The 27,903-nt window shown below is 43.4% G+C and overlaps 1 protein-coding gene and 1 long non-coding RNA gene across 3 annotated transcripts in view; one reads left to right on the top strand and one right to left on the bottom strand.

Annotated features, from left to right (window-relative positions):
- Positions 1 to 1,364: 1,364 nt before the first annotated feature.
- LOC125433619 lies at positions 1,365 to 24,051 on the bottom strand. Its single transcript, XR_007244640.1, has 4 exons — positions 23,950 to 24,051; positions 17,619 to 17,721; positions 16,817 to 16,922; positions 1,365 to 1,456 (listed from the first exon to the last, which is right to left on the bottom strand). It is a non-coding gene; the product is annotated as an uncharacterized LOC125433619 (long non-coding RNA).
- Positions 24,052 to 24,208: 157 nt separating this feature from the next.
- The window catches only part of TBC1D22B (TBC1 domain family member 22B), a 49,422-nt gene continuing 45,727 nt past the window's right edge, over positions 24,209 to 27,903 (top strand). The window contains exon 1 of one of the 2 annotated variants that reach the window (XM_048497572.1): positions 24,209 to 24,285. In XM_048497572.1, the coding sequence (XP_048353529.1) occupies positions 24,242 to 24,285 (44 nt within the window). In that variant the 5' untranslated portion in view covers positions 24,209 to 24,241. Of the gene's footprint in view, positions 24,445 to 27,903 lie in introns of both variants that reach the window. The other variant, XM_048497571.1, reaches the window with a different exon arrangement.

Below are 27,903 nucleotides of genomic sequence, written 5' to 3'. Positions count from 1 at the left end.
TGATGAAGAGGAAGATCTTGTGAGCCATGGGTTTTGCCAGCGCCATTATTGCCGTACGCGGGAATTACTGGGAACATTTAAAGTGTTAAAGGGAGAGGAAACAAAGTCCTACTTCTCCTCTGCAACAGTCATTTCTCATCAGTCTTGTTAGGGAGAATAAGCATGTGGAAGAGAATTGGAAGGAAAGCAATGAGGAATTACTTACCCTTTGCTTAACTTCTTCGCATGAAAAGAAATTTCTGCATGTTATTCTTTCTTTTACCATCATAGTGATTTGGAATTTGTTTTACTTCTTATATCGTACGATTTGAATAAAGTAAGAGAAATATAACAGGCTAGCTCCTTGTTGAATTAGCACCTGTTAATAAAATATCACTATCTTGGTATTCGACACATATGACCAGGATACATTTGCACCTGGCAATATGGAGATGTTAGAAACAGAAGCATCCATCTGCCTCAGTATTTTAGTTCTCGTGCTCTCAATGACAGAAAACAAGAAGCTGAGGGGAAAGAACTGCAAATAAAACTGACATGAAACCTATGCTTACTAAGAACATCAAGCCAATCTGAAGGTAAAGCAATAACAGGAAATTAAAACAAATTAAATACCACTTGGGATGCTTTTCTGTGTACCCATTTTGTACAATTCTTAGCCACCAAGACAAATGCAAGCCTGTTGGTCATACATTCCAGTCAGTCAGCTGCTTAACACTCTCCCCCAATTTTTTCAGAATTAGACAGGTGGCAGAAATAGGAGGGCTATTAACCATCTAGCATGGACAGTAGTACATGATTGGTGAGCTGTGCACTGCTTGGCAGATCATGAATTTTGCAGGCCTGATGTACACCAATGCATAGAATCTGTCAGTTTTCACTGGAGTTTCCTGCACATCCCCAACCTATATTTGGGAGGTTCTTGCACATGTTTAGACAAACGTCTTACCTTCAGTGACATTCGCCCTTTGCTTCTGCTTTCAAAAATCATCAGAGTATAAATTACAACATAGGAAAGCCAAAAGCAGTCTGCAAGCAACCGGAAGGCCAGTCCAAACCATTCCAAAGGATGGACAGAATAGGCGGTATAACGTGCAGCCAAGAAAGTCAGGATTAGAATAGTGAAATTTGCTAAGTCATATAATATTATCCAAGCAATGTAGGCTAACATGCCATTCGTGTTTCTATTCCAAACAGAATAGATGAGGAGAAAACATACAGGATAAGTTAGACCAGCTAAGAGAAGTGCTGTGTAATAGTAATATAGGATCAGAATCTTGAGTAATGCGTGGCTTTGCTTCTGTGCTCAGAGTTCAAGTAGGCTGTCGAATCAACTCATACATATTGATAATTTAGAATAAATAGCCAAATACCATTACAAAAGTCCCTACTTTTTAACAAACATGCCACAATAGCCACCTGTAAAAAAGATGATCATTCTGCCTTCTCCAATAATACCCTGAAAAACAAAGACGACTCACTCAGTCCATCAGTGCATAGAAAATGTTTCCATAAATATCTGCAAAAGATAACTCAGTAAACATATTGTAGAATAAGAGGTAAAGTATTGGAGAAAAAGAGGAGGTTACACAATTTGGCAAGTGTGTTGACAATCAGATCAGTGGTAACACAGGAATGTAAAATTGTTTTAGAATGACTCCATTGATCCTAAGTCTTTCATAAAGTGTATGAGCACCTACAGGGGGCAATATTTTTCCATCAAAAAAATAGCCCTGTTCCACTAAGATTCACTAAATTTACTGAGCAATCCTATGAGTCTTCTCTGCAAGCTTGTGGGGCTACAAGTCCTGAATAAAGTCTCCAAAGCTGCACAGACAGAAAAAGCAGTACCATCCAGGACTCTGTACTATCAGAACATTGCTGCAGTAACAATACAAGACCAACATCATAACACCAGTGGCATAGTTTAGGGATCACAACTAGGCAGCACGAGTGACAGGAGAAGCAAGACTGATTTGATATTTTAAGTTTCTTCAGATCTCAGCCCTCCCATTCCGCAGCAGCCTCCAGTATAATGTTACTACCACCAGAAGAGGAGGTTTAAACTAAAATATGCCCATTTAACTCAATGGAGAGCCAAAATAATGACCCCATTGTTTCTGTTCTCTATACACTAGTTCAACAGGGCACAGGATTTAGATAACTCTGTAGTGAATCACAGCATGCCTACAGAAGTATCATGGTAGGCTTGACTTCCATGCTTCAGATGGCAGGATGAAAGGTTGAGGCTGCTTTAGAAGGTAGAAACAGAACAAGAATGTAGAAACAAATTTGGTAACTTTAAAATTATTGCACCTCCCTCAATTATCATCAAAAGGAAAAAGTTAGCCCTAGGTGGAAAGGACTGTATTTATTACCTTTTGTATGTATCCTTTACTCAGTAGACAATTTACTCATTACGTTTTTCCTTTCTGTAACCAGAAATGAAACAGACTCACAGTGGTTGTTCTGCTCCACACATAAAAGCGTAAAACTTGGCACAATGTGTACCAAAGTCAAAGAAGGTAGAAAAACCTTTGTTTGCATTTAAATTAATAAAACAGGCTGGATGCACAGTAAATACAAATTGGCCTGGTGACGCAGGTATCCTCTATCATTTCTACAGCAGAGGAAGCCCCCAAACGCTTTTTTTTGGAGTCACTGAAGGGGAGCTTTTATGTGAGAATTCTGAGCTTGCACTGGAGAGACTATGGCTGTTTTTACACAATCAGAATATCCCAGGGTGAGCACAGAAAATATCCCTGTGCAGTCGGGAATTCCACACAGCTCCCGAAGCTGCACAGGGTCTGCCCCAGTGTCCCCCTGTGATATTTACCTTAGCCTGGGATTTGCAAAAAATCACGTTTGGAAGTTCTTTTTAGAAATCCCAGTATGACGCTGCTTGTGCCTGTACTATGCAAAAACCAATCAGGAGAGGGACCGGTTTATTTTTCCTGCCCAGCGGGCTGATCACCCTGCGTGATGTTCATTCAAGCTGTCACTCAAAAACAGCAACCAATCAGAACGCGGGTACCGGGCAAGCTCACAGATGCTTGCAGCTCAAAAGCAACAGCCAATCAGAACAATAACTCGATTTATTTTCCTCAGTACAAACTTTATTTTAAATCAATTAGCAGACCTATTCACTAGTTTTCTCCCTCTGACAGCAAAATATTATTTTAAACCATTAAAAACACAGATCAATTTCTTCCATTCCCACAACACATACACAACACATACACATACTACCCCATATGTCCCTACTCGGCCTCTGTGCTCAGCAGAGGCCAATCTACTGGTGGTCCCCGGCCCCTCAATGATGCGGCTGGCCTCCACTCAGGCCAGGGCCTTTTCAGCCCTGGCCCCCGCCTGGTGGAACACTCTCCCTCCAGCTGTCCGGGCCCTGCGGGACCTTGGTGAATTCCGCAGGGCCTGTAAGACTGAGTTGTTCCACCGGGCCTTTGGAATAACCAGTAGCTGAATGGTGCCCCCTCCTGCTCGCCTCTGCTTTATATCTCTTTATTGACGGGGTCAGCAGTCTTCCCGTCTGGGGAGGTTTTAAATTTGGGTCTTGCTGGGCACCTTTGACTTTGATTTTTAAATTTTGTACTAATCGCTGTTTTTAAAAGGGATTTAGTAATATATTTGTATTGAAACTTAATTGTTTAGCTTTGATTTGTTGTACAGTTGTATTATGATTTAATTTTGTTGTACACCACCCAGAGCCCTTCAGGGATAGGGCGGTATACAAAACCAATCAATCAATCAATCAATCAATCAATCAATCAACACCAATCAGGAGCAGACCAAGTTTGTTTTCCTGCCCAGCCAGCTGATCTCCCTGCCTGATGTCCATTCAAGCTGCCACTCAAAAAAGCCCAGCCAATCAGAACGTGGGACACTGGCTATGCTCAGAAATGTTTCCGGAGCAAATACAGAAGTCTGGCTGTGCGAAGCGAACTGGAGCATTCCTAACTGTCCTCCTGGGCAGAAGCAGGAAACTGTGCGCATGTAGAAACAGGGATAAAATAGCCCAGGCATATATGCTCCAAGCTCAACCCCAGTGTAATTGTGGTGCAAAAACGGCCAAAGACACAAGGGTCATGTATAACTCTAAGGCTCATTCCGCACATGCAGAATAATGCACTTTCAAACTGCTTTCAGTGCTCTTTGAAGCTGTGCGGAATGGCAAAATCCACTTGCAAACAGTTGTGAAAGTGGTTTGAAAATGCATTATTTTGCGTGTGCGGAAGGGGCCTAATAGTAATTTTTCAATATTTCAGGCAGAAGCTCTGGCCCTCTCTGCACAGGCACTGAGGGTGTGTGTGTCTGCATAGTTTATGCCGGTGCACCCCCGTGGGACTGTTCGCATGGACGGTCCCACTGGAATCGGCGGTGGCGGCGCAGCCATCGCACAGGCTGCACCGCTCCCAAATGCTCCTTACCTCTGGTCACCTTCTTTCGCATTGTGGAGGCCAGGGGACATGCCCCCCCTCGCCAGAGCGACAACACTGGAGAATGAGGCCAGGGGGCGTGTCTCCTGGCCTGAACAACGCAACAGAAGGTGACTGGGGGTAAGGAGCGTTTGGGAGGGCTGGGAGAGAAACGCCGGCTTCCACCCAGTGCTGTTCGCATGGCACTGAATGGAAGCCGGCATTGCCAAAATACCTCGCTCCCTGAGCGAGTTTCAAAAATACCATTTTGGCGGGAGCTGGGCACCGCTGCAGCAATTTGGCAGCGGCGCCTGTGCAAGCAGTCCCCGCCAAAATGCTGTTTTACCGGCCCGCTGCCGCCGCTTTTGGCCCATGCGGAAAGGGCCCTAGTTTAACAGGATGCCTTTTTAAATGAACATACAGTTTAAAAATATTTTCTTGCTTATTCACAGCTCACCCTCACTAATGCAGTGAAGATCTTTGTGCTGTGCAGTAGCTGATGTCAAAGCAACTTAAAAAAAATCTGTACAGTCAATCAGAAGTCCCAGTCAATCAACAGCCCCACCCAGCATAAGAACATAAGAACATAAGAACAAGCCAGCTGGATCAGACCAGAGTCCATCTAGTCCAGCTCTCTGCTACTCGCAGTGGCCCACCAGGTGCCTTTGGGAGTTCACATGTAGGATGTGAAAGCAATGGCCTTCTGCGGCTGTTGCTCCCGAGCACCTGGACTGTTAAGGCATTTGCAATCTCAGATCAAAGAGGATCAAGATTGGTAGCCATAAATCGACTTCTCCTCCATAAATCTGTCCAAGCCCCTTTTAAAGCTATCCAGGTTAGTGGCCATCACCACCTCCTGTGGCAGCATATTCCAAACACCAATCACACGTTGCGTGAAGAAGTGTTTCCTTTTATTAGTTCTAATTCTTCCCCCCAGCATTTTCAATGAATGCCCCCTGGTTCTAGTATTGTGAGAAAGAGAGAAAAATTTCTCTCTGTCAACACTTTCTACCCCATGCATAATTTTATAGACTTCAATCATATCCCCCCTCAGACGTCTCCTCTCCAAACTAAAGAGTCCCAAACGCTGCAGCCTTTCCTCATAAGGAAGGTGCTCCAGTCCCTCAATCATCCTCGTTGCCCTTCTCTGCACTTTTTCTATCTCTTCAATATCCTTTTGAGATGTGGTGACCAGAACTGAACACAGTACTCCAAGTGTGGTGCACTACCGGCTTTATATAAGGTCATGACAATCTTTGCAGTTTATTTTCAATTCCTTTCCTGAGTATCCCCAGCATAGATTTGGCCTTGTTCACAGCGGCCATACATTGAGTGTACATGCCCATTGAACTAGCAATTAAGACTTCAAATCCCTTTCCTGGTCTGTGACTGATAGCACTGACCCCTGTAGCGTGTATGTGAAGTTTGGATTTTTTGCCCCTATGTGCATCACTTTGCATTTTGCTACATTGAACTGCATTTGCCATTTCTTAGCCCACTTACCTAATTTATCAAGGTCCGCTTGGAGCTCCTCGCAATCCTTTGTGGTTCTCACCACCCTACATAATTTGGTATCATCTGCAAACTTGGCCACCACGCTACCCACCCCTACTTCCAGGTCATTTATGAATAGGTTAAAGAGCACTGGTCCCAATACAGATCCTTGGGGGACACCACTCCCGACATCTCTCCATTGTGAGAATTTCCCATTTACACCCACTCTTTGCTTCCTGTTTCTCAACCAGTTTTAATCCATAGGAGGACTTCCCCTCTTATTCCTTCATTGCTGAGTTTTCTCAATAGTCTCTGGTGAGGAACTTTGTCAAAAGCCTTTTGGAAATCCAAGTAGACAATGTCCACTGGTTCCCCCTTATCCACATGCCTATTTACATCCTCAAAGAACTCTAGTAAGTTTGTAAGACAGGATTTGCCTCTGCAAAAGCCATGCTGACTCTTTCTCAGCAGGTCTTGCTTTTGTACATGTTTTATAATTTTATCTTTAATGACAGATTCTACTAATTTACCAGGAACAGATGTCAAACTGACTGGCCTGTAATTTCCCGGGTCCCCCCTAGATCCTTTCTTAAAGATTGGTGTGACATTGGCCATCTTCCAGTCTTCAGGGATGGAGCCTGATTTCAAGGATAAGTTGCATATTAAAGTGAGAACATCAGCAATTTCATGCTTGAGCTCTTTAAGAACTCTTGGGTGAATGCAATCTGGGCCAGGGGATTTGGTAGCATTTAGTTTATCAATGGCTGCCAGAACTTCTTCCTTGTCTACCACTATCTTCGTTAGTTCCTCGGATTCGCCTCCTAAGAAGCTTGGTTCAGGTGCAGGAATTTTCCTCACCTCCTCTTGGGTGAAGACAGATGCAAAGAATTCATTCAGCCACCCAGCCACACTCACTTTCTAAACACACTTGGAAGACTTCAGGAAAGGAGTTGGCAGGGGCCATGGTGCCCACAAGTACCATGTTGGGAAACCCTGATTTAGATATATTTTTAGGTGGGAGGACTAAAACTACAGATCTAATTTCTGTGGGTGGCAGTAGTTAAGCCTGCAGTCCTAAGAGCAACATTTCCCTGGAAGTAAGCCCTACTGAATAAAAATCCATAGGTTGATGAAATATAAATTAGACCAAGAACAATTGTTCTGACAAATTTGTCAGATTGCCGGTTGATGTACACATACACACCATGATATAATGAAGCGCCAACATTAGATATAATTTACAAACATACATTTTTATGTATGAGCATGAAACTCATGGAACAAGATCCATGATCCTAATTATATCACCAATTGGCCACATAATAGGAAATGTGTAAGAATTAAACAACACTTGTTTTGGTTTATATCAACACTTATTGTTGGTCTGTATGGGTGTCTATTAGTAACTACTGAAGCAGGCCCATTGAGCCAAAATGTGTTTGGTGCGATTTACTGTGACTGTAGTCTTATTTGTATGTCATCAACCGTGGATATTTATTTGTATTATTTAATGTACACTGTGGACTACTTAGTCCAGTGGTTTCAATCTAGAGGCCAAATTCAAGGCCTATGTTTTTAATCTGTATTTTAAGTGCACTGTACAATAAACTTATTTTGTTTAATTCATTTTTAACATTTGTTCTTGCACAACCTTCATGGTACTTAACGCATGTTGCCCAAACAAATACTTCAAAGTAGTTCTCAGGGCCTTTTAGACTGCTCGTCAAAGTTTATCTTTATTCAGTATACAATGAAGTACAAGCGAGCTTCTATTAAGCAGTTTTAAATGTTTCCCCAGCACTTATCACTCTATTAATGTGTGACACCACAGCACCATTCAGGATAAAATTACTCTCTTCTGGTGCATTAACAGGATAAAGTTACTGTCTCCTGGTGTATTAACATTTAAGATATTCCTATATGGTCAATTTAATGTCAAAGCATGAACTTACTGTACTCAGAACCGGGGCTCAATATTTGCTCAGCTTTGTGTCATGCACATTCTGCAGATCCTCCACTGGTGACCAAACAGTTCTTGGGTTTAATTCAAAGATCTGGTTGTCACCTGCAAAGCAATGTGGGACTACCTCTCTTGCTATGCCCTGCCACAACAGCTTCACTTATCTGAGTAATGCCTTCTGAAGATGTCACCCTGAAAACTGGTAAGGTCAGTAGCTATCTATGCACATGCATCCTCTGTGGTGGTTCTTGCTTTGTGGAATTTACCCACTTTACTTCTTCATTTATACCCCATTTTCCTCTCTACTGGAAACCCAAAGTGGGTTACAACATTCTACCTTTTTCTATTTTATCCTCACAACAACCTTGTGAAGTGCTTAGGCTGACAGTATGTGACTGGCCTAAAGTCATCCAGGAAGCTTCCATGGCAGGGTAGAGATTTGAACCTGGATCTCCCAGATCTGACAATATGATCACAACGTCACGCTGAAATGGCCCTGCTGAGGTGATCTGGAAAGCTGCTACACTTCTACAGTATCATTCCACAAGATGTCCAAACAGTTGTATATTGAAGGGAATTTTTATGAAGGATTACATTTGTAATCCCTTTCTCCATTATATGTCATGCCTCAGCATTTGTTGCCTTAAACATGTTTTTTGTTAGCATTGTTTCCCATTTCTATACTCATAGTCCTACTTCATTGTTTTCTGGAGGACTTTGCTGTCTGATTGAATTGTCTTTCATCTTCTGTAATCTGTAATCCACCACAAAGAGCCCCATAGCACAGACAGTGTACTACACTCAAAGCTCTGCGCACGACCTAAGTTTGTTCCCAATGGAAGTTGGGCTTAGGTAGCCAGCTCAAGGTTGACTCAGCCTTCCAACCTTGAGGTCAGTAAAATGAGTACTCAGCTTGCTGGGGGCAAAGTGTAGATGACTGGGGATGGCAATGGCAAAACATCCCATAAATATAGTCTGCCTCGTAAGCACCCATGGATCTGTAATAACCTGGTGTTTTCACAGGGGACTACCATTACCTTTTTAATCCACCTCAAGTCTCATTTAAAAAGGTGAGATACAATACGCTGGGATCGATCATCCTGATTTAATTTATGGAGCTGTTGTAATATATCAGAAGCACTTTGGACACTTGACTTGCATTAAATACATGCTTCAGTATAACTGAATGCAGTACAACTGAAACACCTTCAATGTAAATTTTAAAAAAATTTCAGACACACAACACACAACTTCTATGAAAATGTTAGAAGGCCTTGGCTGAAAGTTCAGCTCATTCTTAAGCCTTTGATAACTTAATACACAGCACAATGGGTGCAACGGAAAGTTCTGTTCCACAAATGAAAGTGACTTTTCATGAAACCAGTGTACTAAATCTCCCGAAGAACTTTGCTCCTTATTTCTGTTGTATCCAGGGCTATAATTTGGCTTCAGTCGATTTAGCATTGGCTGAGAACTGCTCAAAGAAGAGAACTTTCTGACCTTTCCTCTACCTGTTCCAATATGGTGTCCCCTGTAATCATGTCCCCAAGGGCTAGTCCCATGGAGACAGTATGAGGGAAAGGTGGGGGTCTGCAATAGGAAAGGGGAACCAGCAAAAATGATTTCTTCTTTCCTCCTCTCTCTAGCAGAAAACATGGGATAAAATCTAAAGATAGTTCTCCATCAGCAGAAGGGGCAGTAATTATGGGCAGTTTCTCCTTTCATTTCAGATGCCCACTTTACTCCCCTGTTACTCCTCAGGTTTCCTTGTACCCTGGAACAGCATTTGGAGTACGTACAGTAGGACAGAGATAGTTTTGTTCTTCAGAAGTGCCTTGCCTTCCATTGGCAGAAAATGACTGTCAGATTCTAAGTAAAGAAAATATAATTTGAAGGAACCGCAGCCCAATTAAAATAAACAATTAAAACTAAATAGAATAAAGTTAAATAAATAAAATAAAATACCCTCTTAACGGAGCTCAGCTACATCACCACAGCAGCCAACCTGTCCTGACACTGGGATTCAGTCCATAGTTACCATCCAAGACTTCGTACTATTTTTTTTCTCAATTTCTATTTAAGTCGATTCTCATTTTGTTTTGAGCAAAGAGATTGGGTGGATTTAATTTTATAAAACTGTAATTCTATTTTGACTTATTGCCTCTTTTTAAAGAGTAGGAGGTATCAAAACGCCTCCAATTTAGCTCTGAATGACAATGATGTCACAATCATTTGTGCACTTATTGAAACAGTACTGACAGTAGATGTCAGTTACTGCAAGGGGGTATAGACTTTGTTTTATTGTACTGACTGATTAGTTTAATGAATTCTCAGCTAGTCAGAGATCTGCCGTTCAACAGAAAATATTTTGGCACAAGCCAAACCTCCTGCCTTCCAACCACTAGCAAGAAAATGCTTCTGTCTACTCCTTAAAAATCTGCAGGACAGAGATCTGTATTGGTCCAGCTTTTAGAACCCTAAAAGTGTTGTTTTCAGAATGAAAGACAGAGCCCAAGGAGGCATGTGGGTTTCTGGAAAGATGCAAGCATCTCAAGGATTTTATCTTGTAGCAGTTTGCTATACATTCTGGCAGGGTCAAAAGACTGATACACTTCTTCTGATGTCTTCCCCCATGAATGTAATAAACCCAGCTATAGGAGCCTTGGGTCCTTTCCCCATATATTTACTGATGATTTTAGGGGCTATTAATGCCATATTCTGCAAGGGCTTGAAGCATAACCCACTGGACAGGAGATTTGCTTTGTGCTCAGTTCACTAGTCTATAAACCTATATAGTTCCCAACAGTGCCATCTTAAGCAGTTTCAGCTTGTACACCTATTGGCTGCTAGGGGCTTAGAGGGATATAACTGTACTTAGGATGGCCCAGCAAATCACCTTGAAGGCTAACTGAAAGAGATCTGCTTTGGATAAAACTTTTTGAAACCTGAAACCATTGCTGTCTTTGCAAATAACATGGAGCAGCTATGGCCAGTAGAAGCCTAATGTTATTGACTTTTAAACCCATATTTGAAAATTGTTTATTCTAAAACAGCAACAATTCTAATTGTTAAATGATGAGCAAAAATAAAAATGCTTTCACTTTGTAGCCAAAAGAAAGCAAAGAGGTGACTTGCTGGGACATGACTTGCCTGAGGCCTTGCCGAGTCACTTGTCAGATGGAGCAGACAACAACAGAGCCTTTTGGGGATTTGGTGGTAAATAAATAAATAAATAAATATGGACGGACCATGCTTCCACAAGGGGACATGATTTTGTGCTTTCCCCATTGTTGGTGTGGCTGCAGATAAAGTGCAGCAGCAACAGGGTGTGCTACGGAAGGTTTCCCTACAGTTTTCCTGCCCCAGGCCCCTGGAAGCAGCGACTTCCTTCCCCTGGGCCTCCAGAGCTTTAGGGATTATAAAAAGAATCTGTCCTAGCATACTATTGTAACTGAAGTTGTAAAGGATTTTCTCAATTTTTAGTTTTAATTTTTTAAAAGGAAGTCTTTAGCTCCTTACCTTGTAAGGATATGCCTTTCCCCTTATATCTCTACAAAGAACTGGAGACTTCTTTTTTTTTAAAAAAATGAAAGCTGAGAATTCAGAAAACCTGCTACATCTATAGCTACAGTTTTATATCAATATAATGATATTCTAGTACCGATTAAAAAAGAAAATAAAAAGTAACCCAGGAACAAGGGAAGGACATGGCTGCCATATGAACATGGTCAAAGAGAATGACTGCTATGTAGGCTGAAAAAACTGAATTTCTGTTTTTTTCTGAGAAAAGCCAGGAAAATAAAATGCACCACAATGTCGTGGGGGAGAAAGAAAAAGAACCCACTTCCCAAGTAGGGAAAGATAAACCATGTGGAAATTGCCCTTGATAGATCAATGGTCTGACTCAGTAGAATGTAGCTTTCTGTGATCTCCCTAGTCAGGAAATTTCATAAGTGATGTGGCAGTCTTTACCATAGTCTTAGCTTGTGCCAGAAACAAGATCATTTTAGTCCATGCTATCAAAATATTATGGTATGTATGCCAATACCTTTAAGCTCTCTGCATCTGAAGGCTTGGTCAAAAGCAGGGGTCCCCAACATTGGTGCCCATGAGGAGCTGACATATTTCTTGGTACCTGCCAGCAGTTTCTAGGAAGTATGTAGTGCCAGGCACAGCTTTTACCCAGCAAGGCTTCTGACTGAGATTATTACAATGTTGCAAAGCAGCAGTTACCCCCACAGCACAAGGATCTTCACTATGTGACTGAAGGTAAGCTACAGCAGCAGAGGCATAGCAGGGAAAGTGGTGCCCAGGGCAAAATGGCGCCCCGCACCCTTCCCCCACTAGCTGTGCCCCCACGCCCCATTGTAGCTATGCCCCACTTGCTTGAGCTGGTGGCAGTCCTGGGCAGCCTGACAGAGCCGAGGGGAGAAGGCTCAGCCAGTGTACCCAGGGCCCGGGGTGGTGTGGTTGGTGCTGCGGAGGGCATGCTGGCCGGGGAGAGGTCGGCTCTGGTGCCACCTCCCTGCCTGGCATGCCCAAATGGGAAGGCCCTCACTCTGGCCAGCTCACCCTCCGCAGCGCTGGCCACACCACTCCTGGCCCTGGGCGTGCCGGCGGAGCCTTCCTCTTGGCTGGGCCTGGCTGGGAGCCCTTGTCTGGGGCGCAGTGGAGGGAGGGAGAAGGGGTTTGGGGTGATCTTCTGCCCCCCCACATGACCCAAATGGCCTCCACCCAGGACATGTGATCCCACAACTCCCCATGGGCGCTACACCACTGTGCAGCAGCCATTGTCTGACTGGCTCCACCTCCTGGGGCAGCTATTTTGTGGTTGCACCCACTGTTGGATGTCAGCCCAACAAAGCTGCCCACAGACTCAAAAAATTGGGGACTCTTACTGAAGACATTCTGAACCAAACAGGAACTCAAGGCTATCTGGTTCCATAGGCACATTAACACTCAGAAGAGAACATTCGGATTTGCTGAAACAGTGAGGCACTTTGAAAATATAGAAGACCATATGTTTTAAGTAAGAACTTCATCAGGAAACCAGACTTGATTTCTGATTTTCTCTAAGCTGAAACCACTGTAAGAGCAAATACTGTGTAGCTGGGCATAAACCATTATAGTAGCTTTCAGATTTGCTGTCCTAAGTTCTTATGGTGGTGGTGCTTTCAGTTTTTGGGGAAAGAACAGACTGCTGGTGCTGCCCCCCACCTCTGTTGGAGACCGTGCCTGCTCACAGCCTCCAATGGGAGGTGGGGGGGGGGGGTGTCAACCCAGCAGCAGCCGGTGCCGAGCCGGGAGTGTCTGGCGGGCCCGCAGCAGGCTCTAGGCCTGGCACCGGCTGCTGCCGCCGCTCCCCCCCACCTCTATCAGAGACAATGCCTGCTCACAGCCTCTGATGGAGGGGGGGCCCCCGGCAGCCTGCTACGGGCAAGGCCTTTTTTTTGCCCACCCCACCTCTATCAGAAGCCAGGGGGGTGCAAAAACAAGGCCTTCTTCCGGGCTCTGTTTTGTGCTGGTATGCCTCTGAGAACAGCACAGATAATTAGGGTCTTTTCCTTTACTCTTGGTCTTGTTCTAAATGTAACAACCGACTGGACATCATATCGCATTCACAGTATCATCTGCAGTAACAGGAAAACAGTGCAAAAAAAAAAATAACCTCAACAACAAAAAAGGTACTTCATTTCTGTTCACAGCAGCATTCTATTGCCCTCTAGTGCTGACTAATGCAACTGTCAATTCTGTTCATGTACAACTGGGCGCTTGATTTCTCAGGATACTTTCAGTGCGTATGGTTCCTGAATAAAGCTTTTCTTTTTTATGTTGCTCCATCTGAAGCCATCCTAAGGTTATAATTGCACAGCATATCTAACCTCGTTCAGCTGAAAAATGGAAGGAAAGTAGCTGGACAAATGATTGCTTGTAAGGGCATGGTAAAGAGCAGATCAGATGGCAGTGTGTGTTTGAAACAGTACTGATCTGCAAGAAATGCCCAGTGCAGGAACAGCCTAAGTACCCAGTGCACTTTCCATTTCAACATACAATGAGTTTGATTGGATTGTGACATTAAGTAATGTCCATAATTTGGTCTCAAAAAGGTAGCCGCACAATATAAATATACTCTTGAAGATCCTCTTTAAATATGTTGAGTGCTTCTTTAGATAATTAAATTAAATGATAAACGGAATCTTTGGGTCAGGGACCATACAACAGTTTGGTATACTACCCCACAATTATATATAGAGAAAATTATGCTCCACCTTGATGGAAAAACACAGTTTGCCTTCTTGAAAACCAAGGTGCAAGTGATCTGGTCTAATAGTAACCGTATTTATCCATCAAAGCCATCCAAGTCACCTCCAAGGTCAGGGACAGAGGGGAGAACCTCTGTTTGCCACACGGTGTGCAGAGTCCCACAAGGGGTGATTGTCTCAACAATATCATTTAACACATTTATGCAATCCCTCACTGGGTTGAACTGGAGCTTTGGACTGAGCTGCCATCAATATGCTGATGACACTCAATTATATCTGATGGTGGAAGTCATCTGGAAGTAGTCCCAGAGATTTTGGCCAGTTGTTTGGATGCTGTAGTGGGATGGATGCGAGAGAGTCAACTGAAGTTAAATCCATCCAAGCCAGAGGTTCTGTGGCTGGATCAATGGGGGCTGGGTGGTGTGTGCCAACCTTGGAGGGCATTCAGCTTAAGGCGGTATCTACCATGAAAAGTTTGGGTGTGCTCCTGGATGCCTCCTTATCTCTGGAGGCCCAGGTAGCGTACATAGCTCACATAGCACTTTTCCATCTGCACCAGGCAAAGCTTCTAGTGCCCTACCTTTCCCAGTCTGATCTTGTCACAGTAATCCAACCAACAGTCAACTCCAGACTAGATGTTTGCAATGTGCTCTACACAGAGCTACCCTTGGGTCAGCTCCAGAAGCTCCAGCTGGTCTAGAATGTGGCAGTGAGGGCTCTGACTGGGACCCCAGGACAGGCATCCATCCAACTAGTGCTCTGCCAGCTGCACTGGCCCCAGGCGGAGCATCAGATCAGGTTCAAGGAGCTTGTACTCATGTACAAAACCCTTAGCTGTCTGGGGGCAGTGTTTCTTTGTCTCTCCTGGTATGTTCCCCAAAGAGCTTTAAGATCAGGAAATAATTTTCTGGTGGTCCCTGGTCCTAGAAAAGTGTGGTTAGTCTTGACCAGGGCCAGGGCTTTTTTGGCCCTAGCCTGGTGGAATGCTCTGTCTAGTGAGACCAGGATCCTGCAGGACCTGTAAGATGGAGCGGTTCTACCAGTCGTATGGTTGAGGCCACCGTGGCACCAGTTGGCCTCCCCTCCCCCTCCCCTCCCCCCATTCTTTCCCTTCCCATTCTTCCCCTTCCTCTTTTCCCATTTCCCTTTCTCTTGTTTTCTTTTTATTGTTTCCCTTTTTTAGTATTTTGCCCCCACCAACTGGGGCGTTGTATTACACCCAAAGATGTAAATATTGCTGTTTGAAATTGTTGGCATCACTGAAATTAGAGAATGTTTGATGATGAGGTTTTAATGCTGATTTTAATGTATATAGATATTTATTGTATTCTAATTATGTGGTGAGCCGCTCTGTCTGAAAGGGGAAGGGCAGCCTATTAAATGAAACAAACAAACAAACAAATAAAGGTTGAGGCTACATTAGGAAAGCCGTAAACTACACCAGAGCAAATAAATCTGCTAACCAGAGCAAATAAATTTGCATCAGCCAAGATAGCTTTAGTTCAAGCCGTATATTGGTTCCGAGTTACATAAAACTGATTATAGGATGGGAGTGGGAGAGAGAGAGTTTCTCCTGGCCTATCTCATATTCCAACCATATATTTTTCTTTCTAAGGCTACAAGTTTTGAAGTTCAGAGCACTGGAAGGCTGCTTGCTGTCAGCAAGAGCTTCAGAAACAGCTCAGGGAAGGATGAGTTGGGGAACAAGCCCCATCTTTCCTTAAACCAAGCTATATAGGACAATGACCCACAGTGAACTGCATTTCACTGTGGGTTCCAGCTTTTCCCCTTTAACAGCAACAAAGGCATCCTTAGCCACCTCCACCCCCAAAATAGCCTAATTAGGACTGTTCACGTACACACTCAATGTCCTTGAAATGTTCATAAAACAAAAATGAAGAGAAGGGAGGAAATTGGCCTGCTCATTGCTTTCTTAATCCAAATCCAAAACCTTCATTAGGCATAAAACCGGTGTGTGTCATGATGCTTTCTTAATCTCTGAAGGAAAAGGGCTAGATGAGGGGGAATTTTCAAATTGTTCATTTCTCCTACTACAAGTGTGTGTTGGCCTCCAATTTGTCGATTACCTGCTGATTTCAAAGCTACTTACTGTTGAGTTGGACATAGATAACTAGCATTACAACTATAATTGAAAAACAGATCTTTACATGAAGAGATGGAGTCTGGAGGTGAAGAACTGTCAATATGCCTGTTGCACTCGAAAGGCAAAGCAAGTGACGTAATAGTGGACCTAGCCCAGTTGGAGATGCTTAGGATGTGTGTGAATGTATGTTCACTGTTACTCTTGCTATCTATAAGGTCACAATTAACTGTCCTTGTTATATTGACAGATGCTGGTCTATTGACACAATTAGTCCTCTTCTGTAGGATTCAGAATCTGGGGATTATTTGATTACTCTTCTTTAATCAGCCATCAGACTGTACACAATGCATTAATATTTGATGATGGAAAGCCAGACCCACTTGTCCTCTAACTGTTAAATAAGCCTCCAAACTCTAACAATTCCAAATTCTAAAGCCGTATGCAGACCTTAGTAAATGATGTCTTAAAATTTTCTGTGTGCACTAAAGTGTCAATATTGATCTGAGTAACCAATCTTGCCAGTTTCTGGAGTTAATCACTGCTGAAATTAAAACCCATACTTTACCTTTCCAATCTTGAAATGGTTCCTCTGATTATATCCTCCCCTTAGTTCACCTTTTAATCACAACTGTTGTATCACAAGACCAGAACTGTGATTGTTGTAACATTTTCTGTGAAGACAGCGGGAAGGAGTTATGAAACAAGAAAGTCTATACATTGATCTGTGTATTTTTATGCTTTTTGGTGCACCTAGTCTAGCTGTATGGAAAACACACTGTCAGCATTAGATTTCTGACATATATCAGTGTCAGTCCCTCCAGGGCATTGATGAGGCACACTGCTTTTGCCCTTTATGCACTGTGATTTGCACTTTTTTCATGGACAACATAGGCAGTTTAGTAGAGATGTAATGTAGTTTTCGAGATGTCGAAAAGCATATGGCTCTGCCTCCATGAATGATGGTTGCCTTTCTCCAAACCTAGTTCATTTGTTAAAACGATGAGCTTTATCATAGCTGACTTTAAAAGGAGGTTGGACAGATTTATAAGTATATCACTGGCTACCAGCATGATGACTAAATGGAACTTGCAGCTCCAGGGACATTAAGCCCATTAATGCATTGCTAGGAGGCAACCTCTGGGCAAGTTTTGGCATCTAGCCAGGGTACCTGGGTGGCCAATGTGTGAAACAAGGTACTGGACTAAATGAACCACTGGACTGAGCCAGCAGGGTCTCTCTCATGTTCAAGCTTCACTTCTGCAAGTATTTTGTCCACATCCCCTGGTTCAATTAACTGAAAGACATCCATTTACATTTTGCAATTATAAAATTCATGTTGGATTGCAACTGTTTTTCAAATCACTGACCTGGTATTTAACTTTTTGACTGACATGCTCAGGATTTCTTTGATTGGAAGAAGGTCAGAAGGCAGGGAATTGTCTTGGTTCTCTTCTCCTTAAGTGGCATATCCTAAACAGAAGATTGAGACGGTAATTGAATACAAAATCACTTCCAGGTTGTAATCCTGTAGGTTTGAAAACAATCTACAGTTACCTTTCTCCACAACCTCTATCTCAGACGCACCAACAATAGCCAAACTTCCTACAACTGAACCCATTTCATTGGGTTTACAACCCCTGGTGATCTCAGAAAAGGAAGTGCAAGATCTATTTCACAGACAGAAGCCTGGAAAAGCACCAGGCCCAGACAAGATAACACCTTCTTGCTTAAAAGTCTGTGCTGTCCAATTGGCCCCCATTTTCACCCAAATCTTCAACAAATCACTAGAGATGTGCTATGTTCCTTCCTGCTTCAAACACTCCACTATCGTCCCAGTGCCGAAGAAGCCTTCCATCAAGGAACTGAACGACTACAGACCAGTTGCTCTAACATCTGTAGTTATGAAAACTTTTGAAAGGCTAGTGATGTACCATTTGAAAACCATCACGGATCCACTGTTGGACCCCTTGCAATTTGCATACTGAGCAAACAGATCGACAGACGATGCTGTTAATATGGCTTTGCACTATATCCTACAGCATCTTGAATCGCCAAAGACCTATGCAAGGGTCCTCTTTGTTGACTTTAGTTCAGCATTCAATACTATCAGACTGGACATTCTTCTAACCAAACTAAATCAGCTAGCAGTACCTGAGCACATTTGTAAGTGGATCACAAGCTTCCTAACAGATAGGAAACAGCAGGTGAAGCTAGGAAAAATTACATCAGACACCTGTAAAATGAGCACAGGGCCCCCCAAGGCTGTGTACTTTCACCACTTCTCTTCTCTCTGTATACCAATGACTGCATCTCAAACGATCCATCAGTTAAAATACTGAAATTTGCAGATGATACAACAGTGATTGGTCTCATTCGAGACAACGATGAAACCGCATACAGACGGGAGGTTGAACAACTAGCCTCGTGGTGCCACTAAAACAATCTAGAACTGAACACACTTAAAACCGTAGAAATGGTGGTAGATTTCAGGAGAAACCCTCCCATCCTACCTCCTCTCACAATACTAGACAACACAGTATCAATAGTAGAGACCTTTAAATTTCTAGGCTCCATCATATCTCATGACCTAAAATGGTCACCTAATATCAAAAATGTCATCAAAAAAGCACAACAAAGAATGTTCTTTCTGCGCCAACCCAGGAAGCTCAAACTGCCCAAGGAGCTGCTGATACAGTTCTACAGAGGAATCATTGAGTCTGTCATCTGCACCTCTATAACTGTGTGGTTTGGTTCTGCAACCCAACAAGATCGACACAGACTTCAGAGAATAATCAGAACTGCAGAAAAAACAATTGCTGCTAACCTGCCTTCCATTGAGGACCTGTATACTGCACGGGTCAAAAAAGGGCTGTGAAAAAATATTTACTGACCCCTCGCATCCCTGGACATAAACTGTTTCAACTCTTACCCTCTAAACGTAAGCTACAGAGCACTGCACACCAGAGACAACTAGACATAAGAACAGTTTTTTTCCCGAATGCCATCACTCCTATTAAAACAAATAATTCCCTCGATAATGTTAAACTATTTATTATATACTTATTATATAATTACTGCACTACTTTTTTCATCATTCCTATTACCCATCTCCTCCCACTTATGACTGTATGACTATAGCCTGTGCTGACATTTTATTTTATTTTATGATTTTACATTTTATGTTTTCATTACTATTGATTGTTTCCTGATTGCTTACTAGACCTATATGACAATCATTAAGTGCTGTACCTTATGATTCTTGACAAATGTATTTTTCTTTTATGTACACTGAGAGCATATGCACCGGAGACAAATTCCTTGTGTGTCCAATCACACTTGGCCAATAAAGATTCTATTCTATTCTATTCTATTCTAATCCTAGCTATAAGTAATCCTTTGCATAGCAGGTTCCACCCAAACACTTAATGATTGGTTCCCCACCCTGGGACATGGACAATATACCACACTAAACTTTCCCTTCTCACTTAGACACAGTGTGAAACAGACTTCCCTCTGTGATACACCTCTGAAGATGCCAGCCACAGATGTAGGCGAAACATTAGGAACAAAATCCACCAGACCACGGCCACACAGCCCGGAAAACCCACCAGAACCAGTTGAATCCGGCCGTGAAAGCCTTCAACAATACACTAGCTAAAGATGTTTTTTACACAGGAACAGGCATGAGTGCTTTTCACACTGCTGCTGTGACTACCAGTACTATATAGCACTAACAGGGCATCCACATGACAGATTTCCCCATAGTTTTATTACATTCACCTAAAAAAATTATGTGCATCAAAAACTACCCAACAGAGACACGAAACCAGAAAGCAAACCCTGGAACAGACACGGATGTCAACTTTGTCCCCGTACACATAGATAATACTATTATAAGACCTAATAACATCAGTATACCATCTAGTGCTCATCCATTTGCATATAATTTAATAAATGTCACCATGTGCCAACAGTATCTTTCTGCTATCTACACTGGGCAAACATGTTGGCTCACATGTGAGAAAATCAAAGTACACAAAAAGTACAGAAAAAGAACATTCAGAAACCAGTGGGAGAACATTTTAATTTTCTTGAACATAATGCTGCAACTAGAAAGGGAAAGTGATGAATTAAAACTCATAAGGAAACTAAATATCCAGGTGTAAACTGAGACTTGGATTTCTTCGCTCACTGTCATTTCTAACCGTTTCAATAGGAGTCACCTTCCAGAAACTTTACTGACTCTTCTCAACACACTATAACCCTTTACTGATGTCAATTAATTTTCTTATGCTTCAAACAACTTCTTTCCTGATTAGTTGTTCATTCTACATAATTAATTTTGTCAATTGCAGCCCTGGAGAGAGGTTGGAACCTTTGACTTCTCTAACGTGTTTCAGTCCCTTTCACAGAGAATCACACCTGAAAGATTTATAATGGATTCTCACTTGCCCCAACTTCTCCCTTCTTCTCCAACAATAATTTTCCTATAAAAATGAGGAATATAATTTCCTCTTCATAGTATTAGGAGAAATAAACTCTGACTCATAAAAACTAACACTGGAATAAGTGTTGTTACTATTTAAGATGCTAATGGACTTCTATTATATTTTGCTACAACAGACAAACACAACAGCCCTTCTGGAATTCCCCATTATTTCACTGCCCCAGTCTGCTGGGCAGCAGTCATTTCCCGCCAGTCCCTGGACCCCCATGGCTTTTCCAGTTGTTTTAAAACAGCAATTTAATATTGTTATGTCAATGCATCATAATTCCATTGCAAAAAAGTATCAACTCCCCTTTGTTGTGCAAATATGCTTTTCCATTTATATTTCTGCAACAAAAGAGGCTAGATACTGTATATACTAGCGTATAAGCCGAGCTTTTCAGCCCTGTTTTAAGGCTGAAAAGGCAGGCAGAGGGAGCTCCTTATTTGGGCAGTGACTCCCCCTGATGTCATTGCCCAAATAAGGAACTCTCTCCACCTCCTGGCAGGCTGGGCTTCCTCAAACCCAGCCCAGAGGTGAAGGGAGCTCCTTATTTGGGCAATGACATCGGGGGAGTCACTGCCCAAATAAGGAACTCCCTCTGCCTCCCAGCCTCCCACCTTTGGCTTATATGCAAGTCAATGCATTTTCCCAGGTTTTGGTAGTAAAATTAGGTGCCTTGGCTTATACAAAGTCGGCTTATACACGAGTATATACGGTGTATAATGAAAGCTGGGAATTCAGAGAATCTGTGTCAGGTGGGACCCTGGCATCAGGGGAATCTGTTGGCAACTGGGAGGGGGAGCAAGGAGTCTGGATGGAAAGTTACTTTTTCTTCTGTTTAACTGAAACAAGTAGGGGTGCCCAGGCCAGATGGTTGCTTATCTCTTCCTTTGGCCTTGGAGTTCTGTCTCACCATTTCACAGCTTTCCTTTGTTGTTGGGTAGCGCAGGAAAAGGTGGGAGGGGGGATGAGCGCTGGGGTGATATACTGGGGGGTTGGGAAAAGACAATTCAGAATTGGCTTTTCTTCTGCTGGTCATTAATGCTTTCAAATAAAGTGTTTTGAACCGATGGTTTCGGAGCCTTGTTTGGTCTCAGACCCAGGGCTTGACAACCTGTTACACATTCTGTCTTAACATTACATCAATTTAACAATATTCACTTGCTGATGGGAAAAACAAAAATGCCCCCCAGGTGACAGGAGGAAGAAATGACTGCTTTGCAGGACAATAGCTGCCACATGTGAAAGGGATCTGAGAGTCTTAATAGACCGCAAACTGAACATGAATCTGCAGTGTGATGTGGCAGCCAAAAAAGCCAATGCAACTGTGCTCTGCATCAATAGCAGTATAGTGCCTAGACTGAGGGATATAGTAATAACACTCTATACTGCACTGGTCAGATTTCACCTGGAATACTGTGTCCAGCTCTGGGCAACACAATTCAAGAAGGATATTGACAAGCTGGAATGGGTCCAGAGGAGGGCAACCAAAGTGGTAAAAGATCTGCAGTCCATGCCCTATAAGGTGTGGCTTAGGGAGTTAGGTATGTTTAGTCAGGAGAAGAGAAGATTAAGGGATGACATGGTAGCCATGTTTAAATATTTGAAGCATGCTTAAATATGCTGGAGATGGAGCAAGCTTGTTTTCTTCTACTCCAGAGACTAGGACAAGGAGTAGTGGATTCAAGGTATAGGCAGAGGTGTATCTAGGGAAAATGGAGACCAGGGCAAAATCTGAGTTTTCCGCCCCCCCTCCCCCTAGGCTCTATTTTCCCTAGATACAGGGGGGTGGGAGAGAGAGATTGAGCTGTCTGTCACAGAGGAGAGCCAGGTTGGTGATGGCACCCAGGTCTACCACCTGAAGCCAGTGAGGCAGCCAGGTCTGCCACCCAGAACTGACAAGTATGGCCTGGGCCCGGGGCCCCCCCCCCCCCCCGATTAGATGGTGTATGCCCAGGGACATGTGATACCCCTTGGTATCGGAAAAGAGATTTCACCTAAACATCAGGAAAAACTTCCAGACAAGAAGGGCTATTCGGCAGTGGAATGCACTGCCTTGGAGAGTGGTGAATTTTCCTTCTTTGGAGATTTTTGAACAGAGGGCTGGTTGGTCATCTGTCAGAAGTTCTTTGATTGTGTATTGTGTATGGCAGGGAGTTGGACTTGATGGCTCTTGTGGTTTCTTCCAACTCTGTGACCCTATGATTCTAGAGGCAGAAGCAAAAATGTCTGAACTTTTCCATCCCTGCAGCAATTATCCAGACTTCGTTGCAATCTTTCCCCAAACTTTGGAGCTGGTTTTGGAATGGCTGGGGAAAAGCCAAAATGTTTCCCAATAGCACTGAACCTATAGAAATAACTGGTTGCTGTGGGCTTTCCGGGCTGTGTGGCCATGGTCTGGTGACTAGACCATTGGCCACACAGCCTGGAAAGCCCACAACCACCAGCTGAGTCCCACGGTGAAAACCTTCGACAATATAGCAAATAATCTTTGTGGAAATGGCTCCATTAACGGACAGGAAAACTCACTGGGCTTATTTCTGAGTAAATGTGCTTAAGATCCTGCTGTACCCATGGCCAACTGATCCAACAAAAATGAGTTAACTTACAGTAAGTAACTTACTGGTCTGAGACAAAAGAAAGCAATTTGCCAGGGTGCACGGTGAAATGGTTATATCAGAAATGCTACATAGGCTGCATTAAGGCATATAACCAGGGATAGAGAGACCCGAGGCCTTCTCTTAGTTTATTCTGGTAATTACTCAGTATCTTCTACATAACTTGGAAATAAACTGAAAAGAACAGGCAGGCCATTTAATGAGAAAAAGTAGAGTTACGTCTAGTCGACCCTGTAATATATTGAGAACTATACTTGATTTATATGTTGCTGCTTCTCTATTCCCCTCTCCCATCATTTTCGCTGAAAATTAAGCAACCTACTTCCAACGGTTGGCGACACTGACGAGCCCTAAGTACATTGATATGTCTCACTAAGGGGATGGGGCGAGGATTACTTCCTCCCTCCACAGGATAACATCTGCTATCTGAGTAACTCCAGTGATGGGTATGTTTGAGAATGCACCTACAATTTTAATCTGAGAAAAATGGCGAAACTACAATGAAGCAAGTTAATAATCGCCTCTTTGTTGTTTACAGAGACAAACGGCTGAGAAACTATATAGGCACACTGTCAGGGTGAAGCCTTTACCGCATGGTTTGAGTAATCCGCACTCCCCGCCAGCGCGACTCCCGCTTCTTCCCCAAAGCGATCACTTTTGACAGTTTAACCGCATTCCCGCTTCCAGGCGGACGCGGACTGCACGTGGCTCCCCTCCCCCGCCCTCTAGGCGAATCGTCCCGCCTCCCGAGTTCTGCCAGGCTTCTGATTCCTCGTCCCCCATCCCGCTTAGTGTTCCTTCTGGAACCTAGCTCAGGATTGGCCGGCCGTGGACATTCTCAGCCAGGGGACCAATGTTAGGCTGCACCCGCCCGGAACCAAGATGGCGGTAGAGGATTGTGGCTACGGCGCCCCTGGAGGGCGGAGGTGAGGCGGCCTCGGCCCGAGGCTCCTACCGGGGCCGATCGCTTCGGCTTGTCCGTTCCCCCCCACCCAAAGCCGGTGGGGGACTCGGTTCACGGCCCTAGCCATGGCTGCGGAAAGCAGGAAGCAGTTTTGGAAGCGGAGCGCGAAGCTGCCCGGCAGGTCAGTGAGGATCGAGCTTCGATCCTGTATGGATGCCGACTAGTCAGGCGTTCCACACTGAGGCAGGAGACGTTGATCGGCGCCTGTGAAGCGGGTGCTGCTCGCCGCCATTCATTCGTGAAAGGCGCTTGAAAGGTCGCGGCCCTCTCCCTGAAGCCACTTAGTGGCTGAGATGCATTTCCCTCGGGAGTGGGGGCTGCAGTGAGGTTTTCCCTCGCTTTGGGGATAACTCTTGCCAAGGAGGTTGTGACGCGATTCCTCTCCCGTTGCTACTTGCACCATCAGTCAGCAGCCTCTGTCATTGAAGTTCTTTGCCAGCCAAGGTGCAAGGCGGGCACTTCTATTACTGGGCGAAGGGGGCAACTATATGCTTACTTTCTATGCCTGAACTCTCTTGGGTAGGGCACTAATAGAATTCCCCCCTCCCCCTTCTAGGGCAGTGGGGCACTTAGATAGTACTGTAACCAGGATTTCTACTTTGCCCAGGAAGCGAAACCATTTCCTGGTTTGCATATATTAGTGATGTCAGTCTGGGTGTGCTTATATGCTAAGCTGATTGCTGAGCATTCTAAAGGTAAAATGCATAAGCAGGTGCAAAAGGAACCCTGTGGTGCTAACCCCACCCTTAAACTAGTGGGGCCTATTTTGAACCACTGTTAACCATATTTGTCTGTTGTAACACTGTCTTGCACAAGTTCATATTGAAATAAATGCCCGTTTAGAAGGTGCCACTGAACTTTCTTTCCCCAGTTTTAGTTAGAAACCACCTAGAGCATCCTGAAACCTTTAAGCAGAAGCCCAAATAATCAAGAGCCTTAGTGAGGTCCTTTTTAAGTACTGACATTTGCTCACATGGAGTGGAAGGAATCTGACTCAAATCTGGGTTTCTTTTCTTTCTCTGCATCACTGCTCTATTTGGGGGCATGGTTGCTAGAACAAATACTGTATTGGTGAGAGAGTGTTATTGCGGAGAGGGTCTGCGATGGAAAAACCATATTTCAGCACGAATGAGAAGTTTCCAAAGCCATATGTGGAGCAGCACACTCGCACTATAATGCTAATTAATTTGGCATAACTTGTTATAACTTGCTAATTAATTTGGCATAACATTGGGCATGACTGCAAATGTATATATACTTGGATTAGGACTCCCAGTTTGCTTATCAAGTATGCACAGAAATAAGCGGAAACATTCTATCTGCTTCACAATTCCTTGACCTCTGTGCAGTGGTGGGATCCAAAAATTTTAATAACAGGTTCTGATGGTGGTGGGATTCAAACAGTGGCGCCGCCGCACACACACACCTCCAGTCCCTATTGGGCAGGGAGGTTGCTTTAGTAACCCCTTCTCGGCACTCAGAAAAAATTAGTAACCACTTCTAGAAAAGTGGTGAGAACTGGTTGGATCCCACCTCTGCCTCTGTGGCTATCATGATGAGGATACTAATTCCTATCAATGGAGTCAGGAGTGTGTGCCCTTGGAGAAAGTAACTGAAGGCTGTCATCTAGCTTTCTCTATTTGTTTGAGATGAAGACAGTAAATTAATATGGATATTGCAGCCTGCACATAAATCTGTAACCTCAGTTTGACCCTGCAGTTCCCTTACAGTACTGCACTGCCTGGCCTCCCAACTGGCTTTAAATCCTGCCAGGTCAGTTGATTCTTTGTTTTTGGTTCCAATGCATGCTCGCTTTCCTCTGTTCAAACTACCAGATGGCCATGGTAGTTCAGATATATGAAAGAACTGCAAATACAGGTCATGGTTCCTGTTTTTGAGAAGACAAAATGCATTGTGGAAACACACTAGTACCTTGCTGTCTGTTAAGTTTGTTATTTGTAATACCACATCCTGCTTATATGTGTGCTTGCTGTTCTAAAGCAATGTGTCTCTTCTATCTATAACTATTTTAAACACTGGAGTTAGCTAAACCAGAGAAACCGGTTTGTGGGAAATAAATGAGCCTACTTGAGACTCAGCCCTGCCACTGAACTTAAACTTCACAAACTTTGGTATAAATTGTCTTTCAGTTATTAGACTGCTAGGAATATTTTAAGACAGTGGAAAGGAGTTCAGGTTATGTGCATGTATATGGCTTTAAACATATTGCAGTGCATGTCATTTCCAGGGATTTTCTGTTTTTCTGAAACACATAAATCGTTATATGCCAAGCCAATTCATACAGCTTCGTCAATCACAGCTTCTGGTTTTCCCCAGCCTGGATTGTGCTTTGTATGTTGTAAATAGGTTGTCTTTGTTCATAATTGACAATTCAGTGTATCATTTTGCACAGCACTGCTTACACTGTGTTAGGATAGTCTGTTCTTAGGATAAGTTGTCTGATGACACTTTTGCACTATGTGCAGTGTAATGTAAGGTGGTGAGAAAAAGCACTCAATCATATATGAAATAATGTGAATCAGCCTTTCGTAAATCAGCAAAATGGGGAGAGGAGATTTTGATTGGGGAAGCTGAAAGTTTCAAAGAGCTGCTTATCAAAACGGGAAATCTTTCCTGTCCTTTCTATGTATGCCAGAGTGGGAGACTAAGGAGGGAATTATGAGAGAATGAATAGTCAATATTGCTGTTTTATCCTATAGTGGATTGCTCGGGTGATATGTATAAACAAATAGTATGAACTTTAAAATGCCTGTGTAGGTTTTTCATTGGTGTCCCTTCTTTATTCTTGCTCCCTCTTTGTAGTACATTATAATCAAATGAATCTGCATGAATTTTAATATCTGTGGTAAAGACTTTTAAAAATTTTTATTCCACCTTTCCGGAATTAAACTGCTTGAGGCACATGTGCCTTGGTCAGCTTATGTATGCATAATCAAAAAGGTGGGGTGTAAATAACAACAGATTGTTCCATGGAGAATCCTGCTCTGTGTCAAACAGTTGTACTAGCTGAGCTCTGGATTTCTGAAGTCCTGCACAATTATGTGCAAGGACTTAGGTAAGGGGGGGTTTCTCGGGTTCAACCCCCCCATTACATGTCCGAAGCTCCGACCCCCGTTTGTGGGGGGGGGGGTTTGCATTTTTTAGTGCTTTTTCGGTTTTTGGCCTGCAGGGAGCACATTTTTTAGGTTAGCAGCACCAAAATTTCAGGGTTTTTTGGGGAGACTCTCCTGATGATACTACCCAGGTTTGGTTCAAGGGGTCCAAAGTTATGGACTCCCAAAGGGGGTGCCCCATCCCCCATTGTTTCCAATGGGAGCTAATAGAAGATGGGGACACACTTCGAGGGTCCATAACTTTGGACTCCCTGAACCAAACTTCACCAAACCTGGATGGTATCATTAGGAGAGTCTCCTAAAGATGCCCTGAAACTTTGGTGCTGCTAGCTTAACAATTGCATCCCTGACAGCAGGCACCCCCCAAATTTCCCCAGATTCTCCTTTTAAATCCACCCCCTTTGGCATGGATTTAAAGGGAGAATCTGAGGTTCCCAATTTAAACA

Source organism: Sphaerodactylus townsendi, linkage group LG05 (genome assembly GCF_021028975.2).
Source record: "Sphaerodactylus townsendi isolate TG3544 linkage group LG05, MPM_Stown_v2.3, whole genome shotgun sequence".
NCBI classification, from domain to species: domain Eukaryota; kingdom Metazoa; phylum Chordata; class Lepidosauria; order Squamata; family Sphaerodactylidae; genus Sphaerodactylus; species Sphaerodactylus townsendi.
Note: the sequence above shows the minus strand (reverse complement) of the source record. Positions and strands in the feature narration are given on the sequence as shown.